We start from the raw sequence: 13,699 nt of genomic DNA, 5'->3' as shown, positions 1-13,699 counted from the left end.
CCTAGCCTCTGCCTTCTGAGTCATCCTCAAAGACCTAGGCTTCACTACAAGTAGTAGTGAGAAGTCTAATTAAGACAAAGCAAGAGTATCCATGTTCCATCTTTGACAACGAGCAGGCAAGTGGCCTGCCCCAGTGCTCTGCACCTCTAGCCTGGCCTTAACCCCAGGGCCATTCCAGGTGCTGGATGCAGTGGAGAAGTCCTCCACTAGCCAGTTGGCTGCTGTATTCTGAAAACTAGACCTGCTTAGCCCAGAGAGCAGCTCGGGGTACTGGGTGAAGAGACAGAGGGCTGAGACAAGTAGCCAGCCCATCAGGCCTTGAGTCACCCCCTGCCTGTGTGGCCGTGTCACCTGCCTTCTGGTCTCAAGCTGCTGGGAGCCTCAAGGTGGGCTTTGAGTGTCTACAGGATGCAAGTCTCTGACACGGCATTCATCTACCTAGGACTCTGAAGTGGCTGCCAACAAAGGCCAGAGGCTTGGGTCTGGATCTTGGTTTGGGTCCGACGGTCTGGGGCTGTCAGCTTGGGCTCTGTTCTCAAGGAGTGGCCCTTGAGCTTCCAACTAATTTGTCTTTTTGCTTTCTCTTTTCAGGGAACCCAAAAGGTGCAATGCTCACCCATGGGAACGTGGTGGCTGACTTCTCAGGCTTTCTGAAAGTGACAGAGGTGAATAAAGTAGACTCGCTAAAGCAGGTGTCTGTTGAGGACACTGTAAAGCCTCAGAGGTCTTTTGTTTGTTTTCTTTTTTTCTCCCCTGATGTAATCTGAGCTGCCTTTCACAGGCTGGTGTTTCTGTTGTGATTAGTACAATCCGACTTTTACAGATATTTTAACCTCAAACCCTGAAGTGATCCATACATGAAAAGTAGCCAGTTTGATTTCCAAGAAGGCTAAGATCCCAGAAAGACATGTAAACCTCTTTTTCATTTTTAACTGAAAAAACTGAGATATCTGTGGTATTTATGTGCACCTATATTTAGAAAGTAATCCTTAATTGTTTTTCAAATAGGTCAGGGTTTAATTCAGTCATTTTGTGTTTAAGGACTACTAGAGTCTGAGAAACAATGGCGACTGCTAATTTGTAAGAATGTACTTACAAAGGTAGATCTAAAGTCAAAAAAAAAAAAAAAAGAAAAGAAAAGAAAGAAAAAAAAAAAAAAAGAAAGCTTGCTATCTTGGCCTGACAAAAGCATGTTAGCTTTTTATAACCAGCTAAGAAGGACGTTTTTCCACAAGTGGTGAGTATCCATGTGTCCTGCAGTTTGCTTAAGGAGAAAGGAATGTTCCTTTTCACCTAAGTTAGGCTTTTTCTCCACCATGGAGTAAAATCACTCTCTGGGTTCCTGCCAGATGGCATTACCGAGCATATGCTCCCAACACTGGTAGATAGATTTTTGGGAGAAGACGGTGAGAGACTGTTGGTGGCTGAACTCAACCAAGTCAGAAGCTGTTTGCCTACTTCCCAGGGCTTGTCCAGACCCTGTCAAAAGCCAGCCTTGGAAGAATGAGGGCCCCTGTCAAAGGGTGGGGGACAGGGAAGTGTCCAGCGAAGGAGAGCTCCATGGGCACGGCCCGTGCCTGGGTACAGGCCTTGTTCAGGACCCCCTGGCCGGAGCAGCCCCTGTCCCTGAGGTCAGTCCCATATGTGAGAGTGTGGGCCAGGGGGGAGGGGTGCAGCAGGGCTCCCTCTTGGCCTCCCTACAGGCCCTGTCCCCAGGCCTTGGCTTGTGAGGCCTGGTTTAGCCATCCCTTTGTCCTGGGCTCGTACCCCACCCACATCTGGTGTAGACCCAGGGTTCCCTGGGTCCCTTTTCCGAAAGGACTAGAAAGTGCCAACACGCTGAGCCCCTCAGACTCCTGGCCCCAGTGGCCCAGGGAGATGACGAAGTGGGGCCTGGCCCCGGAGGAGACTTCCCTGCGGAGCTTGGCTCTGCTGGTTTATGTGTGCTTCACTGAGCTTTTTGCTTCTGCAGATAACCTAGACCCACTGGCTGCGCCCTAACACTCCGCCTCCTACGCTGCCCTGTCTCCCTCTCCCTCTCTTCTTCCTGCGCCTTTCACCTTCCTCTCTCTCTCACACATTTTTTTCTCTCTCTCATCTTGCCTTTCTCCCTCCCTCTCTCTCTGTCTCCTCCCCCCCTTCCCATTTCCCTTCCCTTCTTCCTGTTTGCCCCTCCAGGACCATTTTTCTCTGTATTGTTTTAAGACTCTCTTGTCGTCTTCCTGTCAGTGTTTTCTTTCCTTTCTGTCTCCCATGCCCGTCACCTGCAGAAAGTGATCTTTCCGAGACAGGACGATGTGCTCATCTCCTTCCTGCCTCTGGCTCACATGTTTGAGAGAGTAATCCAGGTAAGACGCCCACCTGACTGACCGGGCCTTGCCTGGGCTCCTTCTGTTTTCTTACAGAGTCAGTGGGCTCCCACTTGTGCGGATGTGCACATTTCCTATTTGCCTTTAGCACACATGTTTGAGAGAATGGTGCAGGTAAGGCCCTGGCTCCAGGGAGGCACATTCTGTGCCCAGAACCCAGAACCCTACCACAGTGCCACTTGTCACTGGTGCCATGAAATAGAACTAAACTGCCCTGTCCTCAGACAGGTACCACAGGGACCCTGCCCTCCTAGGAGGACTGCAGGGAAGACCCCAGGTCTGCCTTGTCTTCCCTGTGGGTATATATACCTCGGTTGGGAGAGGCCCCAGCTGATGGCCTGTGCTCAGAGAGAGTGACAGCTTTGCAGGAGTATTTTTACCAGTCACACTCTGTGCCATATGGCTCCACTTATGGCCAAGACATTTCCATACCATAACTTCCAAAACTCACCAACTCCCGGAAAAGAAAACAAGACAGTAAAGTTGGGGAATCAAACTGTCATGACCCTTCACTCTGGAGATGGGACTGGCATTTTTATTGGCCCTGAGATAGGCCTTGTAGGAGTGCAGAGAGAGTGGGGGGAGTCCCCGCGAGGCAGTGGGAACAAAGAATTTTCCACACTTGTGAACGAATTATGTCTTCTAATCCTCTCCCCTCTAGCTTGGGGGAGGGCTTGTATATTAGGGCAATGCTTTCCAGCTTCTTAGACGTGGATTAGAATGCCATAGTTCATTACTAAGAACTCATTTTGTGACTCTGGGCAAGTTCCTTTAAGACCTCTCTGAGTTCTGCATTCCTCACCTGCAAAATGGAGATATAAATGCCGCCTCACTCATAGGGGTGCTGTAAGCATTAAAGAAAGGCACATGTATTAGGCCCCTGGAATATTCCTAGTCCCATTAAGAACGAGGCAGGACCCCCCCTTGGCCCCCTTCCACCAAACAGTACCCACAGCCAGCATTAACATTGTCCTACGGTACTCACGGGCACCACACACCCTTCCGGAGTTGCTGAGGTGTCCCTGGGGCAGATCCACACATCTGGAGCAGACCTACTGATAGGGTGCAGTACAGCTCAGAACTCTGGGACCCCAGGGACATCCTTGCCCAGGGCTTGGGAGTTGAGCATGAGGTAGCAGGAACCGGTGAAGCTGACTGCTCTGGCATCTCTCCAAGGCCCAGGATTCCTCTCCATCTCCTGCTGCTTCACCTTTTGCCTGAGTGGGACTTAGTGGGAAGTAGGGGTCACCTCAGATAGCCTTCTTGAGTGTCTCATGGCAGCAGCTGGTGGTGGGATTGGGGGTCTTGGACGCCCTCCATGTAGGGCAGAGCTTTGGACTACAGCCAGAAGTGACCACCCTGAGGGACTCCTCCCTTCCTGTCCTTTCCCTCCAGTCTGTTGTCTACTGCCATGGTGGACGTGTAGGCTTCTTCCAGGGAGACATCCGTCTCCTCTCGGATGACATGAAAGCTTTGTGCCCCACCATCTTCCCTGTGGTCCCTCGACTGCTGAACCGGATGTATGACAAGGTAAGCCCCAGAGGGGGCCTCTGGCCAGGCTGAGGTGCTGTGTGTCTGATTGACTGGACAGGGTCTGAAGCCCCAGGCAGGCTTTCCATGCCTCCCACCCAGGTCCTGGAAGTTAACCTCCTTTCTTGTATTCCTTCATTCTCCCCTTCCTTATCCTGCTTTCTTCCAATTCTCCAAAACCCCATTTGGGGAGATTTTTCTTCAGGAATTTCCATCCCCACAATGTGCCCCCATGTGGGTAATGTTAACCTTTAGCTAGGTGTCACATCCACTGATGTACTGCAAGCGGCAAAATGGAGCATGGCTTCTCTGTTGGTCAGGCTGGGCCTTCTTCCTGGGGGGATCTCTCTAGAGGTAGTATGCACAGGCCCAACAGCTTCTTCCAACTTCTGTTCCTCAGATCTTCAGCCAAGCAGACACGCCATTAAAGCGCTGGCTCCTGGAGTTTGCAGCAAAGCGTAAACAGGCTGAGGTCCGGAAGGGAATCATCAGGAATGATAGCATCTGGGATGAACTCTTCTTTAATAAGATTCAGGTAAGAAAACAAAGTGATTATAGACTGACACCAAATGGCCTTATACAAAAATTGTAGAAGCCCATTCCAGTGGGCTTATATATTGATAACTCTTGTAAAATGATAACTCATTTGCTCATGAAGTCAGAGCTTCAGCTACCATTGAAATATTAAAGGACTCATTTTTGTTATTTGGATATGTGTGATATTTGCCAAAAGGCAAACACCAAGAAGGACACAATGGAAAGTAAATCTGTTGGTCTTCACAGGCACTGGGGCAACTTTGCCCTTTGGGGGTCAGGTCCATAAGGAGGTCCTGTGGCCTGAAGTTTCTCTTGCCTCTCCCAGTAGCCTTCGCCATGCCAGCTTCCCAGCAGCAGTAGGTTCTAGCTGGGTGCCCAAGAATCTTCCTTTCCCTTCCTGTTTCTTACATCGTCACCCCCTGCCAGTGGAGACTGATCATGAATTACGCACTTCTGCATCCTCATTTAAGTTTTCAGGCTCTGCATTACCCAAGTAATTTATAGCTAATCCATAGCATTACTCGTTTTTTTCTTACTACCCTATTTTTAGTTCTAAGAAAATTAATATTTAAACTCTCTTGGCTCAACTTACAGAAACAAAGCATTTAAAGAATTCTTTGTCCTCTGCAGTGTATAGTCAATAGAGCAGAGCCCATTATTGATTTATAAATGAAAAAAGGCTATGCCATTAAGATGGAAGTGGGAAGAAATTGTTCTAAGTAATTGTTTTGGCTGCTTGCAAATGATGGGAGAAGGAGAGGAAAGCTGTGCATTTCAAGGAAGGGAGAGCCAAAATTACAGAACACTACACAGAAGAGTGGCACTTACCTCCAAAGGCATAGATGAGTTGGTCGTTTTGTGGGTCGAGTTGCAAAGCTCATCAGGTTGATTAATCTGGAAGGAGAAGTGATTGAATATCCTCAGCTCATGTGTTACAAAGCCTCAGGCCTTTTTTAAACCCACCCTAGGGTCAGTTCAGGTCCAACTGTTGAATGTTGACCTTGGAAGAGGCCCAGATGGGCTAGATGCCACCTTCAGCAGCACAGACTTGGGCAGGTTCTTTTCTCTTCCCACAGGCCAATCTTGGCGGGTGTGTGCGGATGATTGTTACCGGAGCTGCCCCTGCATCACCAGCGGTACTGGGATTCCTCCGGGCGGCCCTGGGATGCCAGGTATTGCCCTTATGTGGCTTTCCTTAGGCGCAATGGGACGTGTTTTAGGACAGAGCAGAGAGCCCACTACACCCTCTACTGTATAGAGGAAGATCCTGGGGACAAGACTTTAGTGGGGACAAAAGCTCCCTCCTCTGAGGATGAAAAAGGCTCAGAGACCATGAAAGCCAGGATGATCTTGTGACATTCTACAAAGTCCAGTAGTATCCACTCTAGGAAAAGGGGTCGGATAAACTATATGTGACTCATTGTTGTGCTGGAGAACCCATACCGCACCTGCAACAGCATCTCTGCTTTCTTCATCCTGCAAAATGTCTCCCAACCCAGAAAAGGAGCAAAGTCCATTGACCTTTTTTAATTTGAATCAATAGGTTTTGTCGTCTCTAAAATATTCGTTTTTATATTTATCTGTTCAATTAAGATTTTCCTTTTTTTAAAATTTTTAATGTTTTATTTATTTCTGAGAGATAGAGAGAGACAGCATGAGCAGGGGAGGGTCAGAGAGAGAGGGAGATACAGAATTTGAAACAGGCTCCAGGCTCTGAGCTGGCTGTCAGCACAGAGCCTGACGCGGGGCTCGAACCGACGAAGTGTGAGATCATGACCTGAGCTGAAGTCGGACGCTTAACCGACTGAGCCACCCAAGTGCCCCCAATTAATATTTTCTTAAAGTTTATTTATTTTGAGAGAGACAGCATGTGTGCATGTGCATGCTCTGGGGGGAATATCTAACAGAGTGCAAGTAAAACTTATCATAGGTTTTAAAATATTTGTTTTTGGGGCACCTGGGTGGCTCATTTGGTTAAACGTCCACATCCTGGTTTCAGCTCAGGTCATGGTCTCTCAGTGGTTGATGAGTTTGAGACCTACATTGGTGTCTGCACTGACAGTGTGGAGCCTGCTTGGGATTCTCTCTTCCCCACTCACTCTGCCCCTCCCCTGCTCACTTTGTATTTCTCTCTCTGTCTTCTTCCAGACATATGCTGACATCTGAATTATGTTACACAGAAAATAGAAAATGATAAACCACAGGCTCCTGGGTGGCTCTGTCAGTTAAGTCTCCGACTTAAGCTTAGGTCATAGCCTCATGGTTGTTGGTTCAAGCCCCGCATCGGGCTGTTCACTGATGGTGCAGAGCCTGCTTGAGATTCTCTCTCTCTTTTCCTCTATCTCTGCCCCTCCCCTGCTTGTGCTCTCTGTCTCTCTCAAAATAACTAAATAAACTTAAAAAAATATATCTGCCTTTAATACATATCATCCAAATGAAAAATAGAGTCAGTAGTTGAAAATAGGTCAGAAACTTTACCCCAAACCACACAACCTTATCTACTAAGTGTCTGTGGTACAAATCACACTTCTTCCAAACCAAGTGATCACACCTGTTGTTTGTATTCCGTTTCACCTGAAGAAACCTACCCCCAGGTCACCTCCCTCCCCCTGTCTCCAGCATGGAGCAGCCAGATGCTCAGTAGGAGGTTAGCTGGCTGAAAAGGGCAGGCTGTCAGCTGTAGGGACCATGTACACTTATAGTGTGGTATTTTTTTTTTTTTGAAGGTTTATGAAGGCTACGGCCAAACTGAGTGCACGGCTGGGTGTACCTTCACCACACCCGGGGACTGGACCTCAGGTAGGACGGCCAGCAGGTGTGGGAGGGACTCATGGGGCACTGCTGAGTTAATACAGCAAGATCTCAGACTTCCCTATGGAGACCACGTTTACGTGGGCACTTAGGAAAAAAGTGACAGAAAAAGAAGAAACACTGATGGTGGTTATGTCTGGTTGTGGCATTATGGATGTTGTTCTCTTTGTAACACATTTTTGTGTTTTCCAAATATATTTTGTATTTTCCTTTTTCTTTTATAGGGAACTGGAAGTCATTTTTAAAAAGCAGTAGATCACAGAATATAGCTCCAGGTGGAAAAATGCTTTCAATAACAATAAATATCAGTATATTGAATTTTGTAGGTTCTAAATACCACACAACCTTGCTTGTGGTCGTTTTGTAACAATTTTTTATGCTTATTTATTATTTTTGAGAGTGAGAGAAACAGAGCATGAGCAGGGGAGAAGCAGAGAGAGAGAGGGAGACACAGAATCTGAAGCAAGTTCCAGGCTCTGAGCTGTCAGAACAGAACCTGATGTGGGGCTCAAACTCACAAATTGCAATATCATGACCTGAGCTGAAATCAGATGCTTAACCAACTGAGCCACCCAGGCACCCCTGGTTGTGGTTGTTGTAGAATGAAGTAAGCAGGCTGTGAATTGGATATGCTTTAGGAAAGAAAGGCAAGTTCATAGTGGACAGAGCACTTTTTTTTAAATGTTTATTTTACTTTTGAAAGAGAGAGAGAGAGAGAGTGAGCAGGTGAGGGGCAAAGAAAGGGATACATAGAATCTGAAGCAGGCTCCAGGCAATGAGCTGTCAGCACAGAGCCTGACGCAGGGCTCAAACTCACAAACTGCGAGATCATGACCTGAGCTGAAGTTGAATGCTTTACTGACTGAGCCACCCAGGCTCCCCAAGAGCACTATTTCTTAACGGGCCATTTCTGAGACCCTTTGGGAACTGAAGTCTCCAAGGATGTTATTGTCTGGAAGGCAGCAGCAACCTCAGGAAGGAGCAACCCCTTTCCATGCCCTCATTCTGCAGAGATTCTTCTTTCAAGGCAAGGAGGAAGCAGTAGGTAGCCCATGTATTGCCCATCACCAAATGTAAACATTTGCAAATTAAAACAAAAGCTATTTTCTATTAAATTTAGAATCTGAAAAACACTGTACAAAAGAATCCTTGGGGATACCAACTTCCTCTGGGAACCTGGGGCCACTCTTCATGCTTAATTTTGCCCACCTACAAACTAGAAAATTTAGGGTGATGCACATAGAAAAGAAATATGCACAGTAATGTAATGCTATTTTCAGAACACCTTGAGGCAGTCAGCAGAAACATGATAAGTAGATTCCAAATTGAAATGATATTTGGCCACATCAGGGACAGAAGCATTTTTGTGTGAGTTTTATCTCTTTATACTTTAGCTGAATAAAGTTTATCTTATGTATAAATTCTTTGATCTCTCTGCCACTGGAATATTTACTGCACAGACTGTTTTCTGAGTTCTTGGAACAGTAGCTTTTTTCTAATTGTTGTCATGATCCATCACACGTACCCGTTCCTTCTGGACACTTTCTTCCCTCTTAATGTTATCCTCTACATTTTCCTATGTAAGATTTTTGAGATTTTGCCTTTTCAAATCATATTTACCACAAAAACTTGCAAAGCTCTTGAGAATGAAAGGATAGATATCTTTGTATAGTATCGTAAAAGTTGGCAGCCCGTCGTTTAAAAGAGAAACCAGAGTATCACAGCCTCATTTTTCATCTACATGGCTCACGTTTCTTTCAGGACCTTGGCCAGCACCTGCTTAAAAAATCCTCTACCTTGCCAGTGACTTGTGTTAACAACCACAACTACTACATGATGACTTCGATGTAATTAGATGTTGGAGTATATATGACCGACAACATTTGAAGTCATATCTTTCAGGGATGAGTTACCTCATCCTTGTCTCCCATTCCTTTGTTACTTAAAGTTTTGTGTGTGGACCAGAGAGATCAGCATCGCCCTGGTGCCTATAAGGGACATAGACTCTCAGGCCTCACCAGAATCTACATCTTAACAAGATTTCTATATGATTACTGTGCACATTAATCAAGAGCCTGGTGACTGGAGGAAAAGTGAGGATGACTGTATATTATGATCCCCAAACCAAAGGTCTGACAATGGGGGGAAATGTTGAATATAAGCACTATTGTAAGAGGTCCTGATAGTGTGGTTGGTATGGGTATGAACTCCCCTACATACCCTCTGCAGGTTGGTGCTGGGCCATGTATGCCTGTCTAGGTTTTTAAGAATTAGATATGAAACAGCCCAACCAGAGTTTGGCCTGCCCTTTCTCCAGAACATTTTTTTTTTTTTTTAATCATCAGTGCTTGCCTGTGACAAATGCTCATCTAAAGATATATTCCTTTTCTGGGATATGTGGGTGACTCAGTCAGTTAAGCGTCCAACTTCAGCTCAGGTCATGATCTTGCAGTTCACAGGTTCAAGCCCCACGTCCAGCTCTGTGCTGACAACTCAGAGCCTAGAGCCTGCTTCGGATTCTATGTCTCCATCTCTCTCTACCCCTCTCCCGCTCACACTCTGTCTCTGTCTGTCTCTCAAAAATGAATAAAATGTTAAAAAATTTAAAAATAAATAAAACATTTAAAAAATAAAGTATATTGCTTTCCTTCCATAATTCCCCACTTTAACCACTGGAGGGGCTCTACATGGCATGAAGCATCTTCAGAGCTGAAATGGATCTGAGCACTGACAAATGCCATTTGCTTTGGTGTTCTAGGGCATGTAGGGGCACCTCTGCCCTGCAATCATATCAAGCTCATCGATGTCGAGGAACTGAACTATTGGACCTACAAAGGAGAGGGAGAGGTAAACTTAGGAATTTAGCCATTCATGTCTGTGGATGCCACAGAGAGTGAGTGAAAGGGAATTCTTTTTCTTTCACCTTACATATAAAGTCACTTTAATTACTTCTTAATCTAACTCCATTGAATTCAGCATTTCCTCTCCTGTTTATGAAGTAACAAACCCCCAAGGTTGAGACTGGGCTGGTGTAAATCAAAACTTGAAATTCCCAAACTGTTTTTTTTTTGGTTCACTTTTTCCTCCCTAACTGACTTGACCTGTTACTAATGTGTCCATCTCAGCACAAGCAGGACCACTTGCAGCTAGGCCGGAAGGGGTGGGTAGGGCTGGCCTGCCCTTATTCCCTCCGTGGGAGTAGATGAGAAAGCTGACTGCCTAGTCATGAAGAAGAGGGCTCAAGCATTTCTGGTAGAATCTGCCAGCCATCAATCCCTGAGGAGACCCTTTCCAGGGTCACAAAGCAGCATATACTGAAGGGAGGGAGGGAGGGAAGGAGGCCTGGGTGGCCAGGACAAGAAGAGATGGCAAGGACAGAAGATGCTGTTTAAGAGAAGCAGGAGACAGGCGACAGTCCGCTGATGGCTGCTCCTGTCCTCTCTTTCTGTCACTGCATCCTCTGCAGTGAATTTCCTGAGGGATACGACACTTACTCTATGTGTACCTCGTGACAGCCTCCCTTCAGGACCCCTTATGCTGTGCGCTGACAGAAACCTGGTGTTTGTCCCCACAGATATGTGTGAGAGGACCAAATGTGTTCAAAGGTTACTTGAAAGATCCAGACAGGACAAAGGAGGCCCTGGACAGTGACGGCTGGCTTCACACTGGGGACATTGGGAAGTGGCTACCAGTGAGTATGTTTGCAGCCATGGCTTCTCATACATGCTGGCGGTGGAGGGTGTGTAATCTGGTTCACTTGTGAAGCAAAAGTCTTCTCCGTATCTGCCCTTAAAATTAGCCATTCAGGAACTGAATTAGCCCTTCAGGGATTGGAAGGTTCTTCCTCACCTTGCCTCCAAAAGCTTTCTTGTTTGATCCTCCTGATAAAGGGGATAGAGATCTTTATGGGAGGGCAGAGCTGGAGTTTGAGATCCACTCCCTGCTACTCCCTACCTTATCTCTTTCCAGGATACAGATCAGACAGTGCTGTGGAATCCAGGGGGTGGAGTACAAGACACAGGGAGTTCATAGCCCTGGGAGGCCTGAGAAAGGCAGGGCCCAGGAACCCACAGATGCCAGCCCCTCGCTGAGAGGTGGCACTGAGCAGTGGGAAAAGCTTGGAGCTGGGTGGGAGGGTATCTGAGCTCCTTTGGCTCTGACGGCAGTTGCTCTGAGGCCTTTTCCCGAAGCCTCATCCGTCTCTGGGGCCCCAGACTTTCTGGTGGAATAAGAGAATAAGGCTACATGATATTCTTTGGCTGTGACCCCCCAACTTTTAGCCAGACCCAGTTGTTGGGCCTCATTCTGGCATTTGTAAAATCGGGTTGATGATACTGCTTGCCTCTGCGGTTGTTGTGAGGAACAAATGAGTTACACCCGTAGAGCCGTTAGTCCAATGCCTGGCCACCCAGGACATACTTAGATAAAAACTATGACCAGGAAAAGGCTCTGCCACTGGAATCAAGAGGCCCTCGCCTGACGCAGCTCACCCCAGGAATCTCTCCTGTGTCTTTGGGAAGTTGCTAAGGTTTGGGGTGGCCATTCTGAAATGTGGAGTTTGCTGGGCATGTGAATGATGCTGTGCCCTGTAGTCGTCCTCTGGCTGGTGAGCTGCTTTGCCCCTGCTTGAATTGAGAAACCCTCATTCCTGTAGCGGACATGAAAGTATCCCGGGTGTGTGCCCTGGGCCAGGGATTCTGCTCAGGGGAAAGATGCATATTTAGACAGTTCACAGGCCAATATGATGGGCATAAGCTGAGGGCCACGCTCGCCCAGAGAGAGGCAGAAGAGGACAAGTACCTGCCCGAGTCTCTGGATGTGAGTCATGTTCCAAGGAGAGAGGAGAGAATGAGAAGGATGGTCAGGACAGGAGTAAGAGCACATGCTGAGTAGAGAGACACTGGAGGTGTGAAGTAGGAGATTCTGAGCCCCCCCCCCCGCCCCCAGGTGTGGAGGAGGGCAGCCAGAGAAGCAGCAGGGCCCTGCAGGCTGGCCGAGGGGGGCATTGTCCCATCAGCTCTGGAAGCTTGGACTCAGGGCTCCTCACTTGCAAAGGTACCTTCCAAGCCTCTGCCCTTCATTTCATCTTATTTTTCTGAAAGAGGGAGGGCCCTCAAAATTGGAAAAAGCTTGAAGCCCCACAGAACCTCAGATCTGCTACTGACTCCCTGTAATTTGGGTGCAACCACCCACCTTGCAGGGTGTTACGAGAGGGAAGTAAACTAATTCATGTGGAGACTTAGTGTTGTGCTTCCACTAAGAGCCTACAACAGCAGGCAGGCAGTCTGGAGAAGTCAATTTTTTTTTAATTACTATTGTTTTGAAATGATATTAGATAGATTAAGGAAAAGATATAAACTTCTGATCTAGAAAGACCTAATTCAAACCCTGGTTCCCCTGCCTTCAAGCTGTGTGGCTTTGGAGGAATGAACTAAACTCTCTCATCCTCACTTTTATTATCTGTAAAATGGGGGTGATGACAACCAGCTGAGGGGATGCCAGGAGGGCCAAAGAAACCAGGGTAAGGAAAGTGCCTGAGGTCCAGCCTGGGTTTTGACTAGCACAGAATCTGTTGGTTTTTCTATTCTGGAGAGGTTGCTCTGCTTTGGCCAATCAAACAGATGGAAGGGAGGGACAGAGTGTACACAGAAGCCCGCCAGGAAGTGTTTTTCGGGAGAAGGAGGTGGGTGTGAGAGGGATTTATGATTGGGGACAATGAGCCTGACTGTTAGAAGTCCCAGGAGAGGCAAATAGCAAGGCCATCTCCCAGATTTGGGGCATGGGGGCTGAGACAGGCATGAGGAACATAACGATGGGCTTCCCTAGTGGCCTCTTTGCAATGTGCAGGGCAAACGGTCTGGTTTCTGAAGTGTTCTGAGTGTTAGGTTCTGGGCCTGCAATACAGTCAAGAGGTTTGGCTGGAAAGTTAGGCAGACGTGGGAATGGCTAATAGAATGAAGAAATAAATGGAGGTTATTTCAAGTAACATTGTCAGTGGAGATAAGAAAAGTGCAAAGAAAACAGACCCACCTCTTCACCTGAGAAACTCAAAGAGGTCGAAGGGAGTCAGTGAGGTGTGAGGTAAGGGGGCGTCTAGAAGCCAGGGGCACAAGCACTCTGCCCTAGTGGCGGCCTGCCTGTTTCAGAGGCCGTGGAGTGGTGAGGACTCCTGATGCCATCTCATCTGGTAAGAGCCTCTACCGCGCTGTGCTGTAGGCTGGGCGATGGAGAGGGTACTCTTTGGGAGTGGAGGCAGTAGCTGGGCAGCGAGGCCTAGGCTTTGTTTAAAGCAGTGAATTTGAAGATGGTGGTAAGAAAAGGGACAGCTGGAGCAAGAGCCTGGGTGAGAGGGGAGCCCGGATGGGCAGGTAGGTGGGCCTCCTGAGGAGGGGGACACCTGTTGCTAGGCGTGAGGGTGGCAGGCATGGGAGCAGAGAGTTAGGGCAGCGGGT

At 47.6% G+C, this 13,699-nt stretch overlaps 1 protein-coding gene across 3 annotated transcripts in view; it reads left to right on the top strand.

Annotated features, from left to right (window-relative positions):
* Positions 1 to 13,699, top strand: part of ACSL6 (acyl-CoA synthetase long chain family member 6) — a 61,642-nt gene that overhangs the window by 33,132 nt on the left and 14,811 nt on the right. For 2 of the 3 annotated variants that reach the window (XM_039252569.1, XM_039252571.1), the window contains exons 10-17: positions 592 to 665; positions 2,271 to 2,348; positions 3,765 to 3,899; positions 4,300 to 4,434; positions 5,513 to 5,608; positions 7,163 to 7,235; positions 10,006 to 10,094; positions 10,822 to 10,938. In XM_039252569.1, coding sequence (XP_039108500.1) covers positions 592 to 665; positions 2,271 to 2,348; positions 3,765 to 3,899; positions 4,300 to 4,434; positions 5,513 to 5,608; positions 7,163 to 7,235; positions 10,006 to 10,094; positions 10,822 to 10,938 — 797 coding nt within the window. Of the gene's footprint in view, positions 1 to 591; positions 666 to 2,270; positions 2,349 to 2,405; positions 2,484 to 3,764; positions 3,900 to 4,299; positions 4,435 to 5,512; positions 5,609 to 7,162; positions 7,236 to 10,005; positions 10,095 to 10,821; positions 10,939 to 13,699 lie in introns of all 3 variants that reach the window. The other variant, XM_039252570.1, reaches the window with a different exon arrangement.

The sequence above is a fragment of the Hyaena hyaena genome, unplaced genomic scaffold (genome assembly GCF_003009895.1).
Source record: "Hyaena hyaena isolate Hyena2069 unplaced genomic scaffold, ASM300989v1 scaffold_425, whole genome shotgun sequence".
In the NCBI taxonomy this organism is placed as follows: domain Eukaryota; kingdom Metazoa; phylum Chordata; class Mammalia; order Carnivora; family Hyaenidae; genus Hyaena; species Hyaena hyaena.
Note: the sequence above shows the minus strand (reverse complement) of the source record. Positions and strands in the feature narration are given on the sequence as shown.